Source organism: Heliangelus exortis, chromosome 10 (genome assembly GCF_036169615.1).
Source record: "Heliangelus exortis chromosome 10, bHelExo1.hap1, whole genome shotgun sequence".
NCBI lineage: Eukaryota > Metazoa > Chordata > Aves > Apodiformes > Trochilidae > Heliangelus > Heliangelus exortis.
The window spans coordinates 12,341,265-12,364,232 of record NC_092431.1 but is presented as its reverse complement, the minus strand read 5'-3'; the positions used below and the strand labels follow the sequence as shown (position 1 = coordinate 12,364,232).

Here is a 22,968-nt window from a genome sequence, read left to right as displayed (position 1 = left end):
CAAAGAAGTCAGTACAATACTTATTTCAGCAGCAGCAATAAATACTTGTTTTCTTATTCCTAGATGATCACTTACAAAAGGTAAACTGGCAAATTGCTCCACTTCTCACCAACATACTTTTATATATCAGATTACTTTATTTGTGGAAAAATAACTATTCTAAATCAGAGATCAACACTTTATTGTAGAAGATAAGTGAAATGTAACCTATGACAAAGTAGATCCCTCATATTTATAGTGTACCCTCTGGACAAAATTGGTTAGATAACAATAGCAGGCTGGTGCTTGAATGCTATGTACAGGGTACTTCTCCATAGAAGATTCTAAATATGTATGGAGAGCCAACCACAACTTTCTTGTCTTCTCAGTAATACAGTGACATGATACAGTATCTCTTATTTCTCTTATGTAAACATTTTTGTAAGTGTTAATGAAGGGAATCTTGCAATGCATTTCTAAATTAAAAATAAATATTTCATAAATATTTCATAAGTTTCAGTTTGCAGCCGAAGTAATCTAAGGCAGAGACAAGCAATGTAAATTTATGATAATGTTAAATTATGTACTACTTTGGGAAGGGACTGTTTTTTATTTATGTCCAGAAATAAATCCATAATTAGTTGTAACAAATAATGAATATTATAAAAATACAGTGTCAAGGGTAGAAATGGAGATGAGGAATTCTGACTATGCTACATGAAGCCACTCCAAATTAGGCAATTAGACAAAAATGGCGTATTTTCAGAAAGAAACATAACTAAAACCCTAGCTGTATATTGGAAGAAATATCACAGTTGGAAGCCCTGCTCATGCCACTGAGCACTTGAGTTGCTAAGGTACTCAGGGTCTTTCTCTGGCACATAGCTCCAGCTTTCCACCCATCTTTCCACGGGTATTTTATTGCTGGTCTCTGCACTCATCCAGAGATTAATTTGAGAGATGGAAATTCTTCTTTTCCATAAAGAAGCCAATTTTAACAGCAGAGCAGGCTGAGACTGGTATGCTCCCAACTCCTGCTGAGTCCCCCATTTTGCACACCTCTGGCTGTGCCTAAGAACTGCCTCCCAACCATCACAGACAGAGCGGACAGCCAGGTGTTTCGCATCCCGCCCATCCTGCTGTGCTCTTCCTCTATCCCACATGCCCACAGCAGAGCATGTCCTGACTCTTGAGACCAGCACTGGCAGCTGTGGAGATTCAGGGTGAAGCACTTACGGGGAGCCATCTTCTCCCCCCTCTACCATCAGGGCTGGTTGTGTGCACACTCCTCTGTCAAAAAGTAACAATCACAAAATATCAAAGACCTTTTTTCCTCTCCAAACTGTATGCCTGTTTTGTTTTGTTTTGTTTCTCAAGACATGAGTCCATCTGTGTTTTCCCAAGCTACAGATGTGCAGAGATATCTGCATCATTTTGAAGAAAAACGTGTTTGCTTCTAATGGGAACTGGGATTTGCCAATAAATAATTGTCAAGACCCTTTGTTGTTTTCCTTTTTATACTTGTTTTTTTTGTGAGCATAAATGACCTGTCTCCTCTCCTTACCAAGAGAAATCTGAATTAAGCTCACAGAGTCATGCAGAATTACGTTCGTAAAGCATCAGAATAAATACTCTTGATCATACAGATAATCTACACCTACACTGAGCTCTTACTGAACATCACTGTACTTTTTGTGTGGTAGTTAAGTTCATAAGGCTGATCTGGATCATCCACTGTATTAGTCACCCAGAGATATTCAGACTAATGAATGGTGTTATATATCCCCATGGCAGCACTGGAGACAGAGGCAAGACCATTTCTGTAAACTATTGTGGCACACAAAAAGTAAAAATACTATTTTAGAAAAAGCTGAATCTGGTAAAGAAAAATAGTAACAGCTATTGAAGCAAAGTAAAATAAACACATTACAATCATCCAGAATGGGTGCTTTGTAACAGTTCTGACAGAAATACCACTTCAGTTGCAAATATCCCGAAGAGGATAAAATGTCATTTTGAATAATCTTCTAACTTTCAATGCATTGGCATAAAACTCAATAAACCATAGTGAAATGAGTCACTCAAAACACAGTACAGAGTAAAAGAAGAATAACTTGATCCACTGGGTAATTTTCTTCTCAAATTTTGTTTTGCAGTAGTGATGAGAATATGATGGTGTAGTGGATAGTGAAGATGAGTCCAGGTATCACTGCAGCTATTTCTGATCCTGAGCCTGTGATGTTTTTATTGCATTACAGTATTTGGCAAGGTTCATTTTGGGAAGAATGTATGAAATATGAAACAATGAGCCACTTCTTGCCATAAAATACCTGCCTTACACAATTTCTCCTTTTTTCATCATTACAATAATTTTAACTTATTTCAAGGCAGCTAATAAGCAAAAGCAAAACATTTTCTTTCAATTCTGCAAAAGATGTGGGACTTCTTTGTGGAAAACCAAGGCACACAATGACAACACTGTTTATTAAAAATACAGGATCTTCCATGCAAGGCAGTTTATGACTTATTATTTCTCTGGCAGGATGCCCAGATGATAAGCTCCAGAAAGAAATCACAATCTTTTCTCCAAATCTCACAGATGAAAATACAGTAACAGTTCTTTATTACTTTTTCTTTTTCTTTGGAGATTGAATTTGGAAGCTGCAACATCCTAATCTAGTAAAATCTTACTTACACACATGGGAAATTTTAGCATGAAATGTTCAACATTGATGAGAATAAAAAGGAAACAAGATTTAAATTTAAAGATTTTTGCTTCTCAAGGACAAATTATCTTTTCAATCACATATTTAAAATCTCATATTTCCCTAAGTATATTCCTTTCCTTTCCTTTCCTTTCCTTTCCTTTCCTTTCCTTTCCTTTCCTTTCCTTTCCTTTCCTTTCCTTTCCTTTCCTTTCCTTTCCTTTCCTTTCCTTTCCTTTCCTTTCCTTTCCTTTCCTTTCCTTTCCTTTCCTTTCCTTTCCTTTCCTTTCCTTTCCTTTCCTTTCCTTTCCTTTCCTTTCCTTTCCTTTCCTTTCCTTTCCTTTCCTTTCCTTTCCTTTCCTTTCCTTTCCTTTCCTTTCCTTTCCTTTCCTTTCCTTTCCTTTCCTTTCCTTTCCTTTCCTTTCCTTTCCTCTCCTTTCTTATTCCTACTGCCATAAGTATATCCATATTTCCCTTCTGGCATTATACCTGAAAATACACACTCACAGGAGTAGTGCACTATTTCATAAATACTTGGTGTTTATCTTCAGAAGCTTCCAGATGAGGAAGCAAAATCACAGGTTTATCAATCCTGTGCAAATCCATGAAACTTTAGATAGTGGTGGCATTACATAGTAATTTGGAATTAAGCTATTTGGTGGAAAGAAATCAACTTTCTACATGAGCATCCTTGATGTTTATAAGATCTCTGTCTTAAAATCATATTACCAAAATACTATAGAGTTAGGGGAAGTGGTAGATTTCCTCAAAGGGAGTCCTATCTCTGGACACTATTAGCTTTTTTTCTCCCAGATATGATTACCCTGTAGGAGTCACATGAACTTTCATTGAAGGCCACAATTTTTGCCTCAGAATGGCTCAGATTGTTATGAGCTGCAGGTATTTTGAAAACAAAATTAAGTTTCCATTCAAGGTTAAAAATATTCCCTAAGCTCTCCCACATCAGCCTTCAGGAGCTGAACACTACTATGCTACCAATACAGTTGGTTTATTTTTCAGGAACAAAATATAAACATCGAGTTAGAACACTTAATATAAGTTTACTAAGGAATGTTGTTCCCTTTCTTGGTCATGGTTATGAGAAAGTGTTTGTTTAAATGTGGAGGAAGATTAATAGATTCCCCAGATTTTTCTCTTTGCCAGCAAATACAGTGTTCACTGAACATTGCATAACGTGGAGAAAAGGGAAAGATTAGATTCTCTTGTTAAAATACTTGTTGTCTGTACTAGAGTGTTTTTCTCTTTTCCTATTAATGTACACTTAGGGTCACCTTGGTTTCCACTGACTTCTACAGGTTTAGTCCTGAGAGGTTTAGTCGGAAAAATGAGAAAGGTGTTCGGCCTAAATCCCGCACTTTCATTCACTGTCATTAATCCCAAGCAACGTTCTTGCCACTCTAACAGTGATGCTGAGGAGTAGGGAGATGGCAGCATTCTGTGACGCTGCCCTCAGGGTAAAAGCTCTTGATGTGGAGGTTTAGTCAAGCACAGCAAAGGTGTGGTATTAGGAAGAAGAGGGAGTTGCTACTCCAGCCTCACACCTCTGCAGGGCTGCTGAGATAACCAGCAGCAGCAACGAATTAGAAAATCAGAGGCTGCAGAGCAGCCAGGCGTAACGAGTGGGTTAAACCACAACTAGCTGGAGAACATGCACTTAAATAAATAGCATGTTTGTGCTGTCTCAAGCTTTCTGCTTTCAATGAAACCTCCTAGGCAGTAGGAGATAAACCTACCACTCATTTAGAGGCTGTTTGGCAGTGTGTGAGAAGTGAGGAGTTTTTTATTCCAGTCACTTTCCAGTAGTCGGTGTTAACATAAGAAAGTCATTACTACTTTCGCTGTTGGCGGAACAGCAGTGACCTAAGGGAGCCAAGGGATGTGAACAGGCAGAGACTTGGCTAGGACAAGGAAATTGAAGTTACTGTTCAGGCAAATGAAAAGGTTCTTTGAAGAGCAAGCCAAGCACCATGGGTAAGGACATCAGTGACTTTCTCAAGCACATCAAAACTCTTAGATACAAATAAAGCAGAGAGGGCTTCTTTCATTCATTTTTGGGATACTTAACTTTCAAGAAGGAATTTTTATGCAGTGTGAATACATCGCTTCCTACCAAATGCACAGAGATAAACTCTGTAAAGTCTGATAAAGAGAACAGTAAGATATATTCCATATATATATATATTCCATATCCATTTTCAGTGAATTACTGGCTCATCAACTGTGTGTCAAATATCTGTGAATTCTGCCCAAACTCTGGAAGCTAGCTAGGAACAACCAAGTGCAAGTGAAAGCATCTGTGCTTCAGCTAGCACAGCTGTATGAATGCTGCTGCTTCTCTGCCTGCAGAGCACACACCATGCCAGCTGTCTGACAGAGTAAACTGAAAGGGAGATCAATGAGCAGCTCTCCAAGAGAGGCCACAGCACACTTCAAAAGCATTTTTTTCCTTTCACTCCCCTACTTGTATGTACTGCTCACATTGCTTCAGTTATTTCACTTCTTTAATTTGATAAACATTAATAAAACAGCAAGTTCTCCTTCCAGCACTTACTGTTTGAGAACTCTTCAGGCAGTGAGTTTACAGTCCGCTCCTCGGCCAGGGTCAGACAGCTCAGATTACACGGCCACCTTCCTGCATTAGCACCCAAAGATTTATGTAGAAAGTTCCTATTCTAGTTTGTAGTCAGTGAAAATCAACAAGGCCTGCAGAACAACGAGATTTCATGTAATGTCCTGTACTGAAGGGAACATTGCTTTTGATTACACAAATGTTTTAACCTTTAATGTCTTTCTTTAAATTGCTTTGTGTCTTTGTGTTGTACTCAGCTTGTTGACTGATCTGCTCTATTGGGGAAGAAAATATGTTGTAGTTTCCTCATTTTTGGAATAAAACCAGATTAAGCTGAACCCAAATTGCCCATATTGTAAATAAGAAAGAAAGTACATATTATCAAAAGGTTTTATAATTTTTTTTCTTCTGTGTTTAGGGCACTTTTTATTTGAGCTTCATGAACACTTGTGAGAGCAAAGTCAGGCTGGCATGAAGAGTACATAGAGAAAATTTCAGGCCTGTAACAGAGATTTGCTATCTCTAAATTCGATTCCTGATGAAATAAAACACGATTTGGCAACTTCAGAGGTGCCTATTAAAGGTCAAGATATTCAGCTAGATAACAGAAACAACACTGTGTACAAAACACAATAGCCTGGTCCTTGTCGTAAGGGTCCTTACTAAGCTCAGATGAAATGAAATACAGTGAAATGTGGCGAGAACACTAGAGACACCAACAGTGACCTGGAAGCTGCTATTTATAGGGCAGTGGGCAATATGCTCAGGAGGATAGTTCTCCAATTCTTTCCAAAAAGAAACCAAAAATGAGCAAATGAAAGCTGAGCTGTCTCCACACTACTTTTTGAAGCAGTGAGTAAGAAATGCTTAAGCCAACCTTAGCTGAGGGAAGGAAGAGAGGAAATAGATTCCAGCCAGGCAGGAAGAGCCATTTGCTGTGAGAGCACCGGAATAAATCCAGATATTCTTTTTTCTTTTTATTTTATGACTGACATATTTTTAAATGAATTGTACTAACACTGCAGACAGAGCAGAACCCGTGCAGGAGAGACCTCACTGGCTAACAGCTACCTGGGACTGTGCAGAGCTCCATCTGAAGCTCTGGTGCTGACAGGCTGTCAGTCGCTGCTGAGTGGGTACTGTCCTCTCCTGGGATGTTCAGTGACACCCTGACTCTCAATGACGGCATTATCACTGTATTTCTTTTCAATGGGGCTCTCATGAGACGATCATGTTCTTTTGCTATGTTAATTTTTCCACCGGATTTGACTGGTGCTGGTTAGCGGACTCAAAAGATCCTGGAGTTAAAGCCACTGACCCATATTCAAAGACACGAATAAACACACAAACCGAAAGACATTTAGATTTTTATTTTTTTTTAACTTTTAAAGAGCTTCAGAAGTTATTTTATATTTCTATTCATGAGCATAGCTCTTCAGAAACAGAAGGAATCCTAGGAGGGGAAAAAAAAAAAAAGGAAAAATAAAGAAGCCTGCTGTTAAATGAGGGAGGTTCATAAGCTTTCCTGATGACATGTAAAGTGACCAATTGTTTTAATGCTTTGAGCCATTCCAAATGAAAATTAGCTTGAACATTCCAAATGAAAATTAGCTTGAACATCCAGGGACCAGCACAGTGAGTAAGCACTATTAGCAAAAGAAAACAATAGTACTACCAATGTTTCAGCTCAAGTTTTCGTGTCTGGAAAGCACTTGGGTAAACTTGCAGCAACTTTCAACTTTACTGACTGGTTTAAGAACTATTTATGTTTCTTTATTTTCTTCCAATGTGGGTAACTATAAGCATTATAGAATTCAAGTTCCTGTTCCTTTTGTTTGTATATATATATATATATATATATTTATTTACTTATTTATTTATATCCTTTTTGTTGTATATTTTCCATTCTAAATAGTTCTTACTATAGCAGACAAGAGAATTATGGGATTACATCAATGGCAAAATTTGGTTTTCCTGGCAATAATATTAAACTCCATGCATCAGTTAAACTGAATATTATTCTATATAAATGAAAAATCTTCAACCTCACTAAAAACTCAAAACCATAAAGAAGACTGATTTCTTTTTTTCCTTTTGTTAGTTTTTGTTCCACACAACTCCATTCACTTGTCTCCCCAGACTACTTCTAAGTAGCAAAATAAGGCCATATTTCTATCCACTGACAGAGATCAAGAAATTAAGACCCAGACACTAAGTAAGTAAAGGCAATAGCTGTGATTTTTCTCCTATAAACTAACAAAAAATTTTGTGTAAGACAGAAATGCTAGAATGAGAAATTAATCCGTGTCTGAAAGATACTTAAGCAGTAGTTTGATAGAAGATGTACATTTACCAGAAGAATTATTCTGGTCAGCTATCAATAGCACATTGGTTTTCCTTTATACTGAAAAAACACAGGGAGAAATGTTGCCTGATTTGTTCTGGGTTTTCAGGACTTTGAAGGAAGCACAGAGGAAGAAGTGTCATTCAGGGGAACCTGCAGTAGCCATTTTCCTGTAATTACAAAATCCAACCTTGTTAATCCAAATTCAATCATCAGTGGCTTTTCATCACAAACCCCATAAAGTCAGACGTCAAAGATAAAACAGATGTTTATTATAACACAAATGTATACACTGCAAATTCAGATCATGCAGCATAAATTAATCTGGAGTCTGTATAAATGTAATGTACTGCAATACATTTCTGCATATGCTTTTGTCTGTTAAGATCAACTGTACTGTAAGTGTTTACCATGTGCTCTAGGAAGCATAGATTTCTTGTAAAATGCATAAAGTCCCTCTTCTAGATCTCTAACTAAGGAAAAAAAAATTACAGATAAAAAACATGTACAACACCTACACAAAAATCCTGCCTTTCAGTCCATTTTTCACTTCTGTCATCTGGTCATGTATTTAGAGGAGGAAATAGTAGGGGTTATGTATGTGTTTGGTGCAGGGTGAACTGAAAAGCCAGCTCACAACCTGCAGTCACTCAGTTGTCCTTGCAGGCTGGCCATCCTGTGTCACATTTCCTTTCCACAAGGGTGCTAAGTAGTGAGACCACAACACAAACTTCTGTTTCGGACAACCATTTCTCTTGGGAAAAAAATTAAAATAAATTCAATAAGCTGAAATAAAAATGAAATTATTTTTCTTTCAATTTCTGAAAAGAGACCAGACTTTGCAGTTGGAAAGAAAGAATATCAGGCACAGCCGTTAGATCCCAAGCAGCTGGATGGCAATTTAGGGTCACCAAGAGTTTCCTTAATACTTTTGTTTAAAACTGGAATAGTTTAGCAAAATTATGTGCTTATTTCAATATCACTGTGTACCTAGCTCTTTCTGGCAGTTTTGCTTTCACACAGTTTGATTCTCCCCTGGTCTTAAAGCTACACTGAAATCCTTAGAAGTGGGATGCTGCACCAGCTAATATGCACATACTTGTCTCCTTTATTGGATATGAAACGTTTTGCTTTTGAGGGATGAAAGCCATAGTTCACATTTTCATTTTTTGACAAAAAAATTTTTTTGTCTAAATATTTAAAGTGAAAATATCCCAGGTAGCTGGTCACTTGGCTGCAGCTCCCAGGAGTACTTACATACAGCACGGCTGGCATTTTAAATTCCAAGGTGTCTAACCAAAGGCCATCAGATCAGGCAGACACTCGCTGTTTTCAGTTGTTGCTTGCAGCACACAGCTTGCTGTTGACATAGCTCCTTCTGTCTCTTGCAGGACATAGGATAGTACAAACTGCCAGAAGTAGCTGTGTAACCCCATGGCTGTAGAAAACATGATGAAATGTAAGTGGCAATTTCAGAAACAGAGTACCAAGTGTGAAAAGATATATAGCCACAGCAATTTGGACCTGGTAGTTCTTGTCTCACTCACTATTTTCTTAAGAAAACCAGCATAACTCCTTCAGGTAGATGATCCCAACCTGTTTGATGGGAGAATCTAAAGATCCGTTTCACTGATTTGCTCTAATAGTTTTCTTCATTTATTTACCAGACATAAACAAACCTAGTATCAAAAGGTTTTGAAAGCTCCAAGTCCTCAGATCAGCCAAGGCTTAAAAAAAAAAAGTCCCTGTGGGGAACACTTCCCCACCAGATTGCATCTAATTTGGGATTAGCAATGGTATTCTGTGAATACACTTGTTCAGGTTCCCTCGGAGCCCCATAGATGTCCTGAGGTGTAGCCATGAGAACTGAAGGAGAAAATGGAAGGATCCTGAGTACGCCATGCCCCTCCAAAAAAATCAGATGGGATCCAGATACAGATACACACTCATTTCTAACAACCCCTTTCCAATCTGACTGGTCTCATAAGTTTTGAGTATAATTAAAATGCCATACAAGCCAAATATATTCACTTAACAATGCTACAGGTAGCCTTAGTTACAAATTTCTTACACATTTTCCTTGTCAGAACAGCAAAGATTTTTTGGTTATGCTTTTAGATTATAATATCAATCTTATATATAAGTATTATATTCACTTTATTTAATGTTTACTTTTGTTGGTCTTTCACAATCATAGATCAAAGCCTTACTTAATTACAATAATGCTCCTGTGCATTCCTAAAATGCCCTGACAACAATTTTATGCCCACTGCATAATTCTGTAGTGATATAGTCTATGTTTATTTGTATGGTCTGTATTGGTCTGGGTATAAACCTCCATCCCTCCCTCCTGTCGATCCATAAATTAAAAAAATATGTGAATATTTGATGACATACCCAAACAAGTGATATATTTGTGGTGCAGCTTCCAGTACAAAGAAGTCCTGACTCCAGTTGTGGTCTGTAGAATGTATGATGATTTTAATTAATATTTTTTTTCCAGAACCAGTGATGCATAAAGAATGCCAATTATGTTTGTTCTCATGAGTAAATCAGATCACAGCTTTACTAAAGTATGTTTCCTTCTAATGGGTCAAAAAGTTATTTTATTCAGTTAAGCACCATGCAAGCTGGGTCAAAGGAACACCAAAAATGTTATACACAGAGATCAATAGGAAATGTTCAACAGTTTAATTACTTTGGGGTCTAGACAAGATCAAGGCTTCTGTTACTCCAAGTAAATAACATCAGTGAGAGTATGAGAGTATAGCTTCAGATGCATAAAATGATTTAAAAAATTGTCATTAGCCAATTTTATTACTTTTATCTGCAGCAGGATTCTGCACTGAAATATGTTCTGGATGACTTAGTGTACAGCAGATGCTTTACAGTGTTACCAGGGAAATGTCTAAACAGATGCTATTGTGGTAAATAGAAAACAATGACATGAACTGCATATATCCCTTTGTAAAAGTTATATCCTGGGTTATAAAATTCAATAGTGATAGTAACAAACAGTACCAGAAAGATTAACCACCTCTGGGCCACTGAAACACTCCTTATGGGATGTATCAAAGCAGAAATTCCTATGTTCACTTCTGAAGGTCCCAAAATATCAGAAAGTAAAATAATACTTGTTCAACAGGTGTTAACTCTAAACCTCAGTAAGAAAATTAAAACCAACTACACTAAGAAAAAAACTTCCTGGATATGCCACGAGTTTCTGAAGACAAGAGAAAAGCAAGCATTGTTCCGTTATTTAATATGGAAATTGCAAATCATAGAATGCAATCACTGTACAATTAAAGCCAGTCAACACAGAAAATTAGTCTTGTCAGAAAAAATAAACCTTCCTTTTTGCCTATGAGATGATGAGTTAGTTTGATAAAGGTAATTTTTGTAAGCTTTTTCTAGGGCTTTGGCTCACACATTACAACATTTTTGTTTAAAAATCCCAGCAGTGTATGTCAGTGAGGTCTACACTAAATGGACCCAGACCATACTGAACAATTGGAACAAAAATAGATGATTATTGTTGAAAAAAGCTGCAAACTACAAAATTTACAAAGTGATACATAATGGGAAGGGAGGCCATTAACACAGGCCAACTAAGATCACTGGAATAAGGTCTGGAGAATATACATATTAACACAGAGAAGACAAAGATGTTAATTGAAAGGTCCAAGATGGAAAATTATTTTGTGACAAGGAGTGACTCTGAAAATAAAGAAACAGTAATAGTAGACCCACGCAGATGCACATTCTCAGAGCAAAGTGTAGGCAAAAAGTTTTTTTATTAAACAAGTTAGGGGATAGTTGGTAGGTGTCATTGGTGCAGTTAAACCTCTCTATGGTTTCAAAGAGATCATTACTAGGAAAATGCACTGAAAAAAACATCACCAGAAAACCAAGGGCTTTACTGAGAGAAACAGTACTAATCATTTGTGGTGACAGGGTCTTCAGAAACTCCAATTGTTAGGTTAATATGTGAGAAGTTTAACAGAGAACTATGGTTTATGCATAAGGAAATAAGAGAGTAGATAGCAAATGAATGGAAAAAACATAATGAGCTTCATACATGCTACTGAAGACAGATAAATGCCAAGGAAAACAAATAGAAACTTTCAGCATCCAGGAAGACTAACTGTGCAAACAATATACTTGGATTCAAATCCCGAAATAAAAACAATAGTCTGTCTAAAATCTTGCACTAATTCTGAATTTCTGGGTGAGGCTCTATGGACAGTCACTAGGAAACATGAGGAGATCATCATGACAGTAATGTATTTCAAACTATTGTGACTTACTTCTTGTTTCTCCCCCAGGAGAGTATTTCCCCCATGTTCCATTTCTGGTGTGCTATGTTACAGTCACAGCAGAAAACACTGAGCAGTACATCCTGCTGCCCACTGTGCCAGTGCTGGTCAGATTCTCAACAGATTTTGATACATACCCTGGTCTCTAGATACAGAATTTATCTGCTGCAGACCCCCATTAGGTTTAAGAAACATCAAAGAGAGATGAGAGCAGAGAGCTGCATAGTGGTGGGAAAAATACCTGTAGCTACTGGGCACGGGGCGGGGACAGTTCTAAAACTTTTGAGACTGCAGCTGTGAATGGAATTAAATTCTGGATCCATCAGCATGAGTGAAAGCTGTTGCACTGCTCTCATGGCGTCAGGGTGCAGCTTATACAATCCTGAACAGTAAGGTCCAAATTGTACTTGAAAAACATCTGACTAATCTTTGATTTATGTAGTTCAACACTAAGTCTCCTCCCACTGACAACAACTAGGGAAAAAAAACCCTTATAATTTGGCTTCTTAATTATCTGTAAGTCTAAGTATAAGCCAAACACCTCTGAATCACAGTTACTAGCAAAAGTGCTGATAAGAGCAACGGCTAATTGAAAATAACTACCCTCTAGCTATCACAAAGGTCTTTCATATAAGCTATATAAATTTAAAAAAAAAAATTTTTTAAAGGGTTTATTATGCACTTGAGAAGTCCTGGAATGAAATACGACCTACACAAGTTTCCTACTTACCTACTACCTACTATATTAATTCTGCCAAACTCTATATACATGTTAAAAGAAAGAACAGGTGATGACAGCCTCTGCTGTCAACATGATAGAAACCCATAAGGATCTGCTGAATACAAGTGGAAACGGACTACATGGGTTCTCAGTTAATGCAGACTGTAGCCCATTTGAGCCAGTCAATGTATTGCATTTACTGTTATCCCACACGATGCAACTATGGCATAACCTCCCTGCTTGCATCAGGCCTGTGTCTGCATGTTCACTAAAGACATGTTTGCATCCCATAGGCACCAGAAGCTCTAGCTAGCTAAACCAGTAGTGATGCTTAGAAGTCCTACTACAATTTCAACTGCCTGCATGATACCAAACCATCAACCAGACCTGTGTCCTTCAGCAAATTTGTGCTAATCTTGGTGAGGCCAAGTACATATCAGAGGACTGCATAGAATTCAAAATAATCTTGATAAATTGGTGAAATGGATTTCAAGCAAAGGACTAAATTGAAAATATTCAAGAGCTAGAAAATATGGTTAGGCAGAGGTAGGCAGGTACACAGGCAACACCAGACTACATGACGAATATTTAGAAAGGGGATAAATATTTAGAAGGGGAAAGAGAATAGAGTTGGTGACCACAAGTCAACAATATCAGCCTAGTGCCAAGAGGCATATCCAAGCACAACTGTATTATCAGGAACATAGCCTGCAAGATACCCAAAATATCCCTTCTACTTTATTTAGTACTGATATGTGTTCAGCTGGATTATTTGATTCTAGCTCAGTGAGACACTGCAAAAATGGTGGGAACAATCTGGGAACTATCCAAAGTGAAAAACAATGGTCAGAGAGCTGGAAAACATGACATTTAAGGAAGAGCTGAAAGGAGACAAGGGTGAGAAAAAGAAAGAGAAAGAGGAGAGGCTCCAAATTTAACTTGATACTTCAGTGTAAAATAGAAAAGGTTAAAAATTGAGCACAGTGGTCCGCTGACAAATTAAATGCTAATATGTTACACTCAAACTCTGAGTTACATTTTTTAGGAAATAAAGTAAGAGAGTATTTTTCAGACAAATTTCTGGATATTACAACTTTGAGAGTCTGCTGCTTTCCTGAGACTAGCAATAATTCTGGTTGTTGATGCGAAGGCTCAATCACATTGAAATCAAAATAGGAGGAAGCTACTGTTTTACATGGCTTCCTGTAGGACATATGCCATGCTATCTCAGAGGAGAAGCTAGATTATGCAGGGAGTGAGCAGCTCTGCATAGCTAAATTTATTTGGGAAGCATTTCCAGTAATTATTTGGAAAAGACTGAGAGAATAAACTAATGAGACATTCTCATGATTTAGCATTTTCATCACTAACGTAACAATTAGATTTTAAATTAATTGGATTTTGGTGGATATTTCATTCTCTTTATGTGACTTAAGTAGTGGAAGGGAAATAGAAACTTGCTTTACTAATTTTATCATTCTTCCACTACATGTGTGTTCACCTGTGTCTGTAAAGCACTGGCTAATATTTATGGGAATTCTTTCCTCAACCTTATGATATTCTATTTTCACTGACAATTTAGTACAGGCCTATATTTGCTTTAGGAGCCAAAAAGGACCAACTGTTTTCCATATTTAAGGAATGGTAGATAGCCAATTCCAACTTCTTAGAAAAGCTAAATGCTGCTCCTATTTGTCTAATGACTAGGTAAGGCAAATAATTCAACTATGGTGACCTTTAAAACCTTATTTTCTTCTCTTCTAAAGGGGGATGATACAGAAATGTTACTTTCAAATAGGTTTGAATAAAGCTATTTGAGCATGAAGTATCACAGAAATACTTCTCTGATTACATACTTTCACATTTGTTCTTATTAATTATTCAAAATGAAAACAGCATGTTCATTATTATTCATGGACATTCATAGGATACATAGTAAGTATCCTTTTTCCCCCCCAGCTGTTCCATTTTTATTTACTTTGGGAAAGACTATGCCATTCTTTCCTTAGGTAGCAAACTTTTGAACTTGCTTAGCCTTTAAATTCACTGGAAGATAATTTGCTTAGGCTTTACTTATTCTTATCTGCAAGCTAAATAATGACATGGTTGCCAAGCTCAAGCAAAATGCACAATGCTGTTGCACTGCCTGACCCCTCCTCCCCCAGTACACTGTCCTGCACACACTGGCCCAGCCTGGGCACAGCTGGCCACAGCAGAGGCAGCTTCACCCAGGGGTCCTGGTACCTTGAAGTACATGGATTCTGTACACCCTAGCATTTAATATGGCATGTTTATAGTGCTCAGTACAGTATCTGTTCTTGACTGGGGCTTACTTGACTGCAGTAAAAATGCTTATTTTTATTATTACTACTCCTAATTACATGAAATGAGACACTATGTATTGCAGCTGATAAAATTTTATTGACCATTACCTTGTTATTCGCCTATGAGCCAGAGAGAAAACCTCTTACTTTTTAAATATTTGTATCCATCCTTTTATAAACAAATTCTTTCTGCCTCTTTACAGCAAACATATTTCCACGTGTTTGGTCATCCTTGTTTTTCCTGTCTAGATCACCTCTGACAATTCTGGAATTGACTTTTGAGATGGGATAAATACTTTTGAGGTGATCAATCAACTGTATGAGACCATTCCGGGAATGGTATTTCAGATATTTCTAAAATCTTCATTTTATAATTGTATGGTTTACATAATTGGTATACATTTTAAGCATTCTAACATTTTTCCAAAAGCTCTGCCTAGCTTAGAAGCTTTTGTTACCATGTCTACTATAGCCTCAAAATACTTTTCCTGAAATGGAATGGTTAATTTATAAATATATGAGTGGCATGTTAGGCTTATTTTCTTTTTTTCCAATATACGTCACTTTCCAGGCTTTGACTCTAACAGCTTCATTTAGTGCCACGTTGCCTATTGATGCACTTTGCTTGGCAATTCTCTACTTCCCTGCTGAAAGATTTCTCTTTGCCTTGAATATCAGCTTGACTCTTGCAGCATGTCTTGTCTTAATTTTGTCTTCACATTTGCTCTTGGGTAACCATGCAATTTTTTCCTGAGATTCTCTTTATAACAGAATAATGCTCCTATAAAACTTCCCTATCTGCATGTCTCATGTTACACAAAAAGCCTTGTAGTCCAAAGATACACACGCTAAAGAGAGTGACATGCACAGATGTGACACAAAGAGACAGAAAACTCCCCCAAGCTCATGGACAGGCTCATAATCCCTTTGCTGTGACGTTCCTGCTGCTGGTCCTTCTCAGGCGGAAGAATCCAGACTCTTGCCAAGTCTCTGAATATTGAGGCTCTAAAAGCATTGAAAAAATTGCGTAGGTGTGCAAGGACGACTTATCTATGAAACTGCAATACCTGAATGTGATGCTCAGCATTACCAAAAATTTCAATCCTAACTGTCTAATAGTAGAGAAAGTAGGAGCTATGAGTCTGGAGCATATTTAAAGTTAGGCTGTGCTTACTAAGTGTCTAAAATGGTTTCAAAAGCTTCACTGTAGGTATGAAGGATTGAAAAGCCGGGGCTTTAGTACTTGTATCGAGGCTGAGGTCCGTCAGAGATTGACATCCTGCAGTGAAATACTCCAAAATCACAACACAGCACTTTTTCAGGCTGAAACAGGTCATAAATTGAAAATAAGGTAATTGTCAAGTGGAGGCAGGGGAGCAAACCGCCTTTGCCAGACTGCGGGGGAACAATTTACTTTTTCGTAGCTTTTCCTTTTTCCCCCAGCCCCGCGGGGACCGCCTGGGCTAACAGCTCCAGGCCAGAAGAGCCGCCAGTCTCTGCCGACCTACACTTCTCCCTCCCGCGCCGCCGTGGGCATCACCAGCGCCGGGACTCCCCGTCGGTGACCCCGGCTGCAGGGCCGGGACGGGCGGGGCGGGGCGGGGCGGGACGGGGCGGGGCAGGGGCACGGCAGCCCCCCGGGACTCTGCGGGGCCGCGACGGAGGTGGAGCCGGGTTGGCCTCTACGGGACGGGCGGCGGGGCCGGGGATGAACTGAGGTGCCGCCAGCGCGGCGCTGGGGCCGGACACCGGGGTGCCTTGCTGCCCTCACACCTGGGAGCAGGAGGAAAGCGGCGGGGGAGAGGGAGGCGGCCGGACCCCCGCCGGGCCGAGGGCATCGGCAGCGGGAGGAGGGTCTGGAGGGGGGAAAGCAACACCGACAGCGGGGGCAGCGGCAGGAGGAGGCAGAACGGCGGCGGGAGCGGCTGTGCCAAGCATGGAGCGCAGCTGCCCGCCCCCGCTAGAGCAGGAAGCGGTGGAATCGTGGATGGACGGTCACGGCGACTTTACCCGCTCTTACTTTGTTAGGAAAGCTACAAGGTAAGACCGGAGCGGCGGCGGATAGAGACAGAGCCTTTCTCCCCAGCAGAAGATTGCTCTTCCGTTTCCCTTTATCGTCTCCAAAGAAAATAAAGGAAAAAAGCTATTCCCCCGCCACCCCCACTCTCGAAAGAGCGAAAACTGACACAAACAGCAGCCCCCCTCAGCTGTCCTCATGTCCATGTGCACATGCGGGCGCGCCACGGACTTTGCCATCCCTCCCCCTGGGTCGCTGCAGCCCTGCTGCGGTGAAGCCGCCTCCGGGTAACGGCGGCCGAGCGCCCGCAGGTCCGTGAAGCTGTCCCAGCCTCCGAGCTCCTGCCCCGGGCCTATGCATATTTATTTATTTTGTTCTTGCCTTGGTTAAAAACAGCCATAGACAACCTACAGTAGCAAGCAATATATTTTCCCAGCTGTAGGAAGTAGTAATATATTGAAGCCTCAGATAACATCTGATCTCTTCGGGAGGGCGGGTTCTGTCAGTACTTGGTGATCTCTAAACAAAGGGCTGGTCTTGAAGAGCTCAGTCGCTCTGTGGGCTTGCTACCTTTTTGACATTTCGGCGGCCACCGGACGGAGGGCGATGAATTAAGTGCCAGGGGAGCTAGAGAGCGGCCTCAAAAGCTGTACGTGATGCACTGGACAGCAGAGCCCCGCCCGAGGAGGGGGTCGCGGGGGTCTGGACAAAGGGTCAAGCACCTCAGCGCAGCACAATCGCAGCGCAGCAGTTGTAGAGGAGCCGGGCTGCACCCCGGAGCCTGGGAGGAAGGGGGGGAAGCGGGGCTGCAGGTTCAGGGAAGGGCAGTAAGGAAGGGCATCGCTGCGGGGTGGGCAGAGCGAGGCCGGCAGGGGGCAGCGCGGGGCTGCCGGGAGCTCAGCAGTACTGGTCGGAGGCGGCTGCTGGGGGCTCGGCTCTTTTCCTCCGAGTTGGTTCTTGCGAAGAACCTGATGTAAAGAGCTGAGAAGCTCATCTCTGCTCCCCCACCCCGGCTTGAAATGCTGCCTTTCGGAGATAAGACGAGGTACTTGCTCGCCGTTGCCACACTTCAGGAGTGGGACTTCACGCTGAAAGCGAGTAAATTTGGCTATTTTTAGAAGTGGAGTCAGGTTTCCATTTTGCATATTTTCCGATAAACTAATCAGTGGTGATGCAGAGCACAGACGATGTGCAGCTCCCATGGTACATCTTAGTGGAGAGCTCGGATTAGTAAATCCTGTGGTTTGTTCCTGGACACTCCGTCTCCGCGGGCTCCCTTCTCTCCTCTCCTGTTCTGAGCCGCTCGCACCATCTGCTCACGGCTGCTGATTCTCTTTACCGAGTCACTTAACAGGGATGGATGAGAGTTTGCTGCGGCTCCTTTTTACATGGGATGGGGCGGTAAGAAGAGAAATCCGCATTGATAATTGACTCACAGCAAGCTTCAGGGGTCACCCACTTGCTTGTGACCATCTGTCGTGCGGTTCCCTTTCTTCTGCTGCTTCTTGTTTAGGTTCATTTAACAGAAAAATAATAAAATGCCTTTAAAAGTGTCTTTTAAATGTTGATTTAAAATTTTTCTTTTAAACAAAAAAGCTGTGCATAGGTGTAGGATGCCTTGATGGAAGCAGTGAACCTAAGTACTCCCCCTGAACACTAGAGCATGGTGTGTAACTGAAGGGCAGCTTGTTTGCCCAGGAAATAGGGTGTTAGCAGCTTTGAGAAGTAGAGTATTATTAGTTCAGCCTGTCACACTTCCTTTGGAAACTGGAAGTACTATTGAACAAATAGGAATTCTAATTAATAGTAACCGCTATGTCAGATTTGTTTTACCCATGGAGAGGTTTGGTCTTTTTTTTTTTTTTTTTTTTTTTTAATGCTGATACACACTTTTGTGTTAGTGGGGGTCTGAAATAGGCAGTAGCTTGCAAAATACAATTCAGCCATGTCACCAGGATGGCAATGCCTTTGCATTTATACAGGACTTTGCCTGAAAACTGTTGACTTTGAGTTCTTGCTTGGCAACAATTCCATTATGTTTTTGAAGTATTGGAAATATTGCATTTGTCTCAAAACTCTCTGCTGTCTTGCATGGAATGTTGTGTTGTTTGGGTGTTTTTTTCTTCTTACTGTATAAACAGAGAAGTGTAACAATATAAGGAAAACTTTTATATGTAAGTTTGTATTTGAAAAAAGCTTCTTGACTGACAGTTCAAGTTTTGTTCACTGAAATGGTATCCTGAAAAGCTGAGCAGTTTGAAATAACTGATGTTCTCTGTAAAAAGGTTTCATGTCCACATCAGTCTTTCTCTCAAGCTCTAAATAACACTAAAAATTTTAATTCTTTGCTTTGTTTTAGTTGAATCTTTGTCCAATGGCAATATAGCAATAAATTGAACAGACTATGCTGTTAATGTTTTGTTACTTATCATTATGTTTACTCTGTCAAGTAAAGCAGTGTTCCTTGAACTAGATTTCTAATCTTAATTTACTACTTGTTATTTTCTGTTTTGCCTTGTAGTATCTCAGAGTTCTCACAGGTCCTATAAGCAGTAGACCAAGGAGTTAGTTAATTTGGTATCCTGCAGAGCACAGAGGCGTATTCTACTTCACATTGCAAGGCACAACTGCTGATACTTAAAGATAGTTCCTGTGTCTGTTCCTCAGGAATAGGAAAAAATAAACATCTTGGCCATTTGTTACAGAGAAATGCAAGCCCTTTCTACTGAGAGTAACGAACTTTGAATCAGAACCTAATTTAGCAATTTTATAATATGCATTAAATAATATATATTTTTTTCTCTGCAACTGATTAGTTCCCATAGTGTTTTACACAGTAGTTTTTTTGGTAATTCCCATTAAAAAAGGTTTTAATTAGGTATCTAAATAATAATTATACAATAAATGCTTTGAGTGGTCATATGCAGATTTGTTTTGTTGTGTTTTTGGGGTTTTTTTTAAGCATGGAAGTCACATGTTTTTACATAGGTAATAGGTACCTTGTGTTCGAATTTTCACAGGGCAGCTTGATACTAGTATCTGTTTTCATTGTTTAAAATAAAATAGAATTTTTGGGAAGGTGGCACTTTAAAAGGACATGTTTTTTTATTCACAAAACAAACAATTAGTTTGTTTTAATTATTGTTCATAACATGACACCTGTTATAGTTGCTAGGGTCCTCAGTCTGTATTCTGGATTCTTGTGGAGGCAGTCTGCAGGTCACCTACTTAAATTTGCACCTGCCTCCCTCCTCTCCCTTAAAATATGTTGCAGAATGTAGGTATATATACATGATTTATCCTTCATATTTTGACCCTGCAATGCCTTGAGGTTGATAGTGTCTACAGGCAGGCCACATAACTCCTTCGAGTCTCTGATGGGTGGATGGACTGACATAGTCTGCAATAAAGCTATCTTGATTGACGTCCACCAGTACAGTTCAAGGCTGCAATCCTACAAGCATGTAATCCATGTGAATAGCTTTAAATTACTTCCTCCTTTGGCTATGTGAATAAACTGTGATCCCGTGAGCAGGAAGCAACAGAAGCAGTTGTTTATTACTTTATTTTGGTACCAGGGAGATGAGTGGTTTACAGAGATAATATAGATAGCTATTATTCATGAAACGTTGTTACAGCATGATCAAAGTGCAGAACAAGAAAGGGAAAGTGTGCCACGAGCACGCTCAGTGACAAGATGAATTTGGTGAACTTTGTGATATGCAGTGTGCTGGCTTACAGTTTTACTGCATGCTTAGGTGTTGAAGAGTTTCTAATTATTTCAAAGCTGTTTATTTTACTAATTTTTTTTTTTTTTTCATCTCCTTTTGTTATTTTTCCCCTTTCAAAGGTTTCAAATTGCTTCTCATATCCTGGCATCCAAGAGATAGCAGAAACATTCTGAAATAAAATAATTCTTCTTTTAGATAGTATCCTATGCTTAACCATACTGTTGTTAAATGCTCTGTAGCTGCTGCTACAAGTATAATAGTTCTAAATAGGCATAATAAAGACACATTCTGCAGCCTTTTTTGTCACTAAATTGTACTGCATTTGTGGCTGAATTCATTACCCTTTTTGTCTATGTTTTTATGTTCCTTAAAAAAAAAAAAAAAGGTGCATTGTCATGTTTGAACATTCTACTTAGTTTAACCTTTAGTTCTGCGTTTCTGACTTTCTGCTTGTCTCTACATTTAAAAATATGTGAATGCTTCTTTCTTGGCATACTTTGAGATCAGAAGCAGCAGACTGCCCCAAACAGCCAAAGTAAAAATTTTCTCTTGGGTTAGAGGCAATTGCATTTTTCCAGGCAGTGTTTGTCAGGTTTCCTGAATGTATGGCATGCTAAGTACAATTATTAACCCAAGTCTTATATGTCTTTAAGTGCTAACAAGATTATTTTGTTTAAAATACATCTGATTTATTAGCAGTGTTGGGAAATATTTACAAATGAATTAAGGTGGGGTGGTTGTGTTTGGAAAAATAGATGTCCTAAACATCGTGGTACTTCATAGCACTTCACTGAGGATTCCAGAAGTGGCATTTCCTGGAGAACTGTACTTCGCTGAAATTCAAAAACTTGATTATATCAATTATATTTATTACTTTGAAAAAAACTCAAGTACTGTTGTGGTTTGTGTTTTTTAAACTTCTTGATGGCTGGTGGACAATCAGTTTGTAATGTGTTGCCTGCAGTACTAAATTACTAAGACATTTGCTTTCTAATCTCTGTGTCTAGAGGACTTTAAAAAATGGCTTTCAATTTGAGCTGGCTATTTGATTTTTATTCTCATAAATACAATATGTTTTATGCATTATGTTATTGTTTTGTTCAGTAATATATATATATGTGCTTATTTTTTTCTAATTGAAGTTAATTTTTGGAGCAAGTATATGAAAACTCAGAAGCATTTACCAGAGGATGGCAGGCCCCCTGATTCTTTGCACCGTGGCTGGAAAACCACAGGAAATAGTGGTGTTAATATAGGGATCAGAATATTTTCTCCCACTTACTTGGTTTTGTTAGATGTTTAAAAAGCTTTTCTGAGAATGAAGTACAGAAAAAAAAAAATTCAATTCTATAAAATCTTGGGAGTTTTCTTGTTGGTCTAATTATCTCCATAGTTGTTCCACTTACAAAGAATGTATCCATATCTTTATGCCTTTCTTCATAACTGCAACGCATTAAGGTCACTGCTTAATATTTTAAATTTCTAATTCAAAAAGCACTCAGGAAATTAAGAAATATTACACATGTTCATGAAGTTGTAAATATAATTAAGTGGTTTTGGCAATTTAGGTGTGTGCTGGAGTATTTTGGAAACTATCTAAAAAAAGCAATTACTGTAGAATGAAGATGCTGTAATTTGGTAAATTCTAAGAAATTTAGATCTTAGCAATTTAGATCTTCAGTTCCAAAAGATCTATAAGTGGAATTCCTACACAGAATACTTAGTGTGAAGATAATCTTGTCAGAAGATAGTGGTAAGCAGCTACAAGGAGAATGTGCCTTTACTACGTGTGGTTTGCCCTAGATAATAAAAGGACGAACAGGCATGCACAATACATTAATTAAAATAGAACTGGTAAACCAGATAAAACAGATAGAAAATAAGATGGCCTGAACTATTTTGACAGTTAATATCTCTTTTTGCCTTCTTTTATTTCAGGGTAACCTTACTATCATATTACAATACTTTGATAATGCCAATAGGCATACCAAATGTTATTTCCATTTTTTTGATCTTACCAGGAGGACTTCAGAGAACAGAGTCAAACTTCTGACAGCTGGGAAGAAAAATAGGATCTGAGACAGTTTTGCCTCTGTGGGAGACAAGAAAGTTAGACACTTTTCTTCTATTTCTAATAAAAGTTCATAGTTTTGTGCTGAAGAATCATTATGAGGAGAAAATTCATGTCCTTATACATGATTAGGACAAAGACTCCATACCTAAAATAAAAATATCAGTCAG

The 22,968-nt window shown here is 38.9% G+C and overlaps 1 protein-coding gene across 9 annotated transcripts in view; it reads left to right on the top strand.

Annotated features, from left to right (window-relative positions):
- The window catches only part of PDE5A (phosphodiesterase 5A), a 116,023-nt gene that overhangs the window by 42,393 nt on the left and 50,662 nt on the right, over window positions 1-22,968 (top strand). For 3 of the 9 annotated variants that reach the window (XM_071753523.1, XM_071753524.1, XM_071753522.1), the window contains exon 1: window positions 16,663-17,019. The exons of 2 other annotated variants lie outside the window; for them this stretch is intronic. In XM_071753523.1, coding sequence (XP_071609624.1) covers window positions 16,916-17,019 — 104 coding nt within the window. In that variant the 5' untranslated portion in view covers window positions 16,663-16,915. 4 more of the 9 variants (XM_071753527.1, XM_071753526.1, XM_071753528.1 and 1 more) reach the window with 3 other exon arrangements.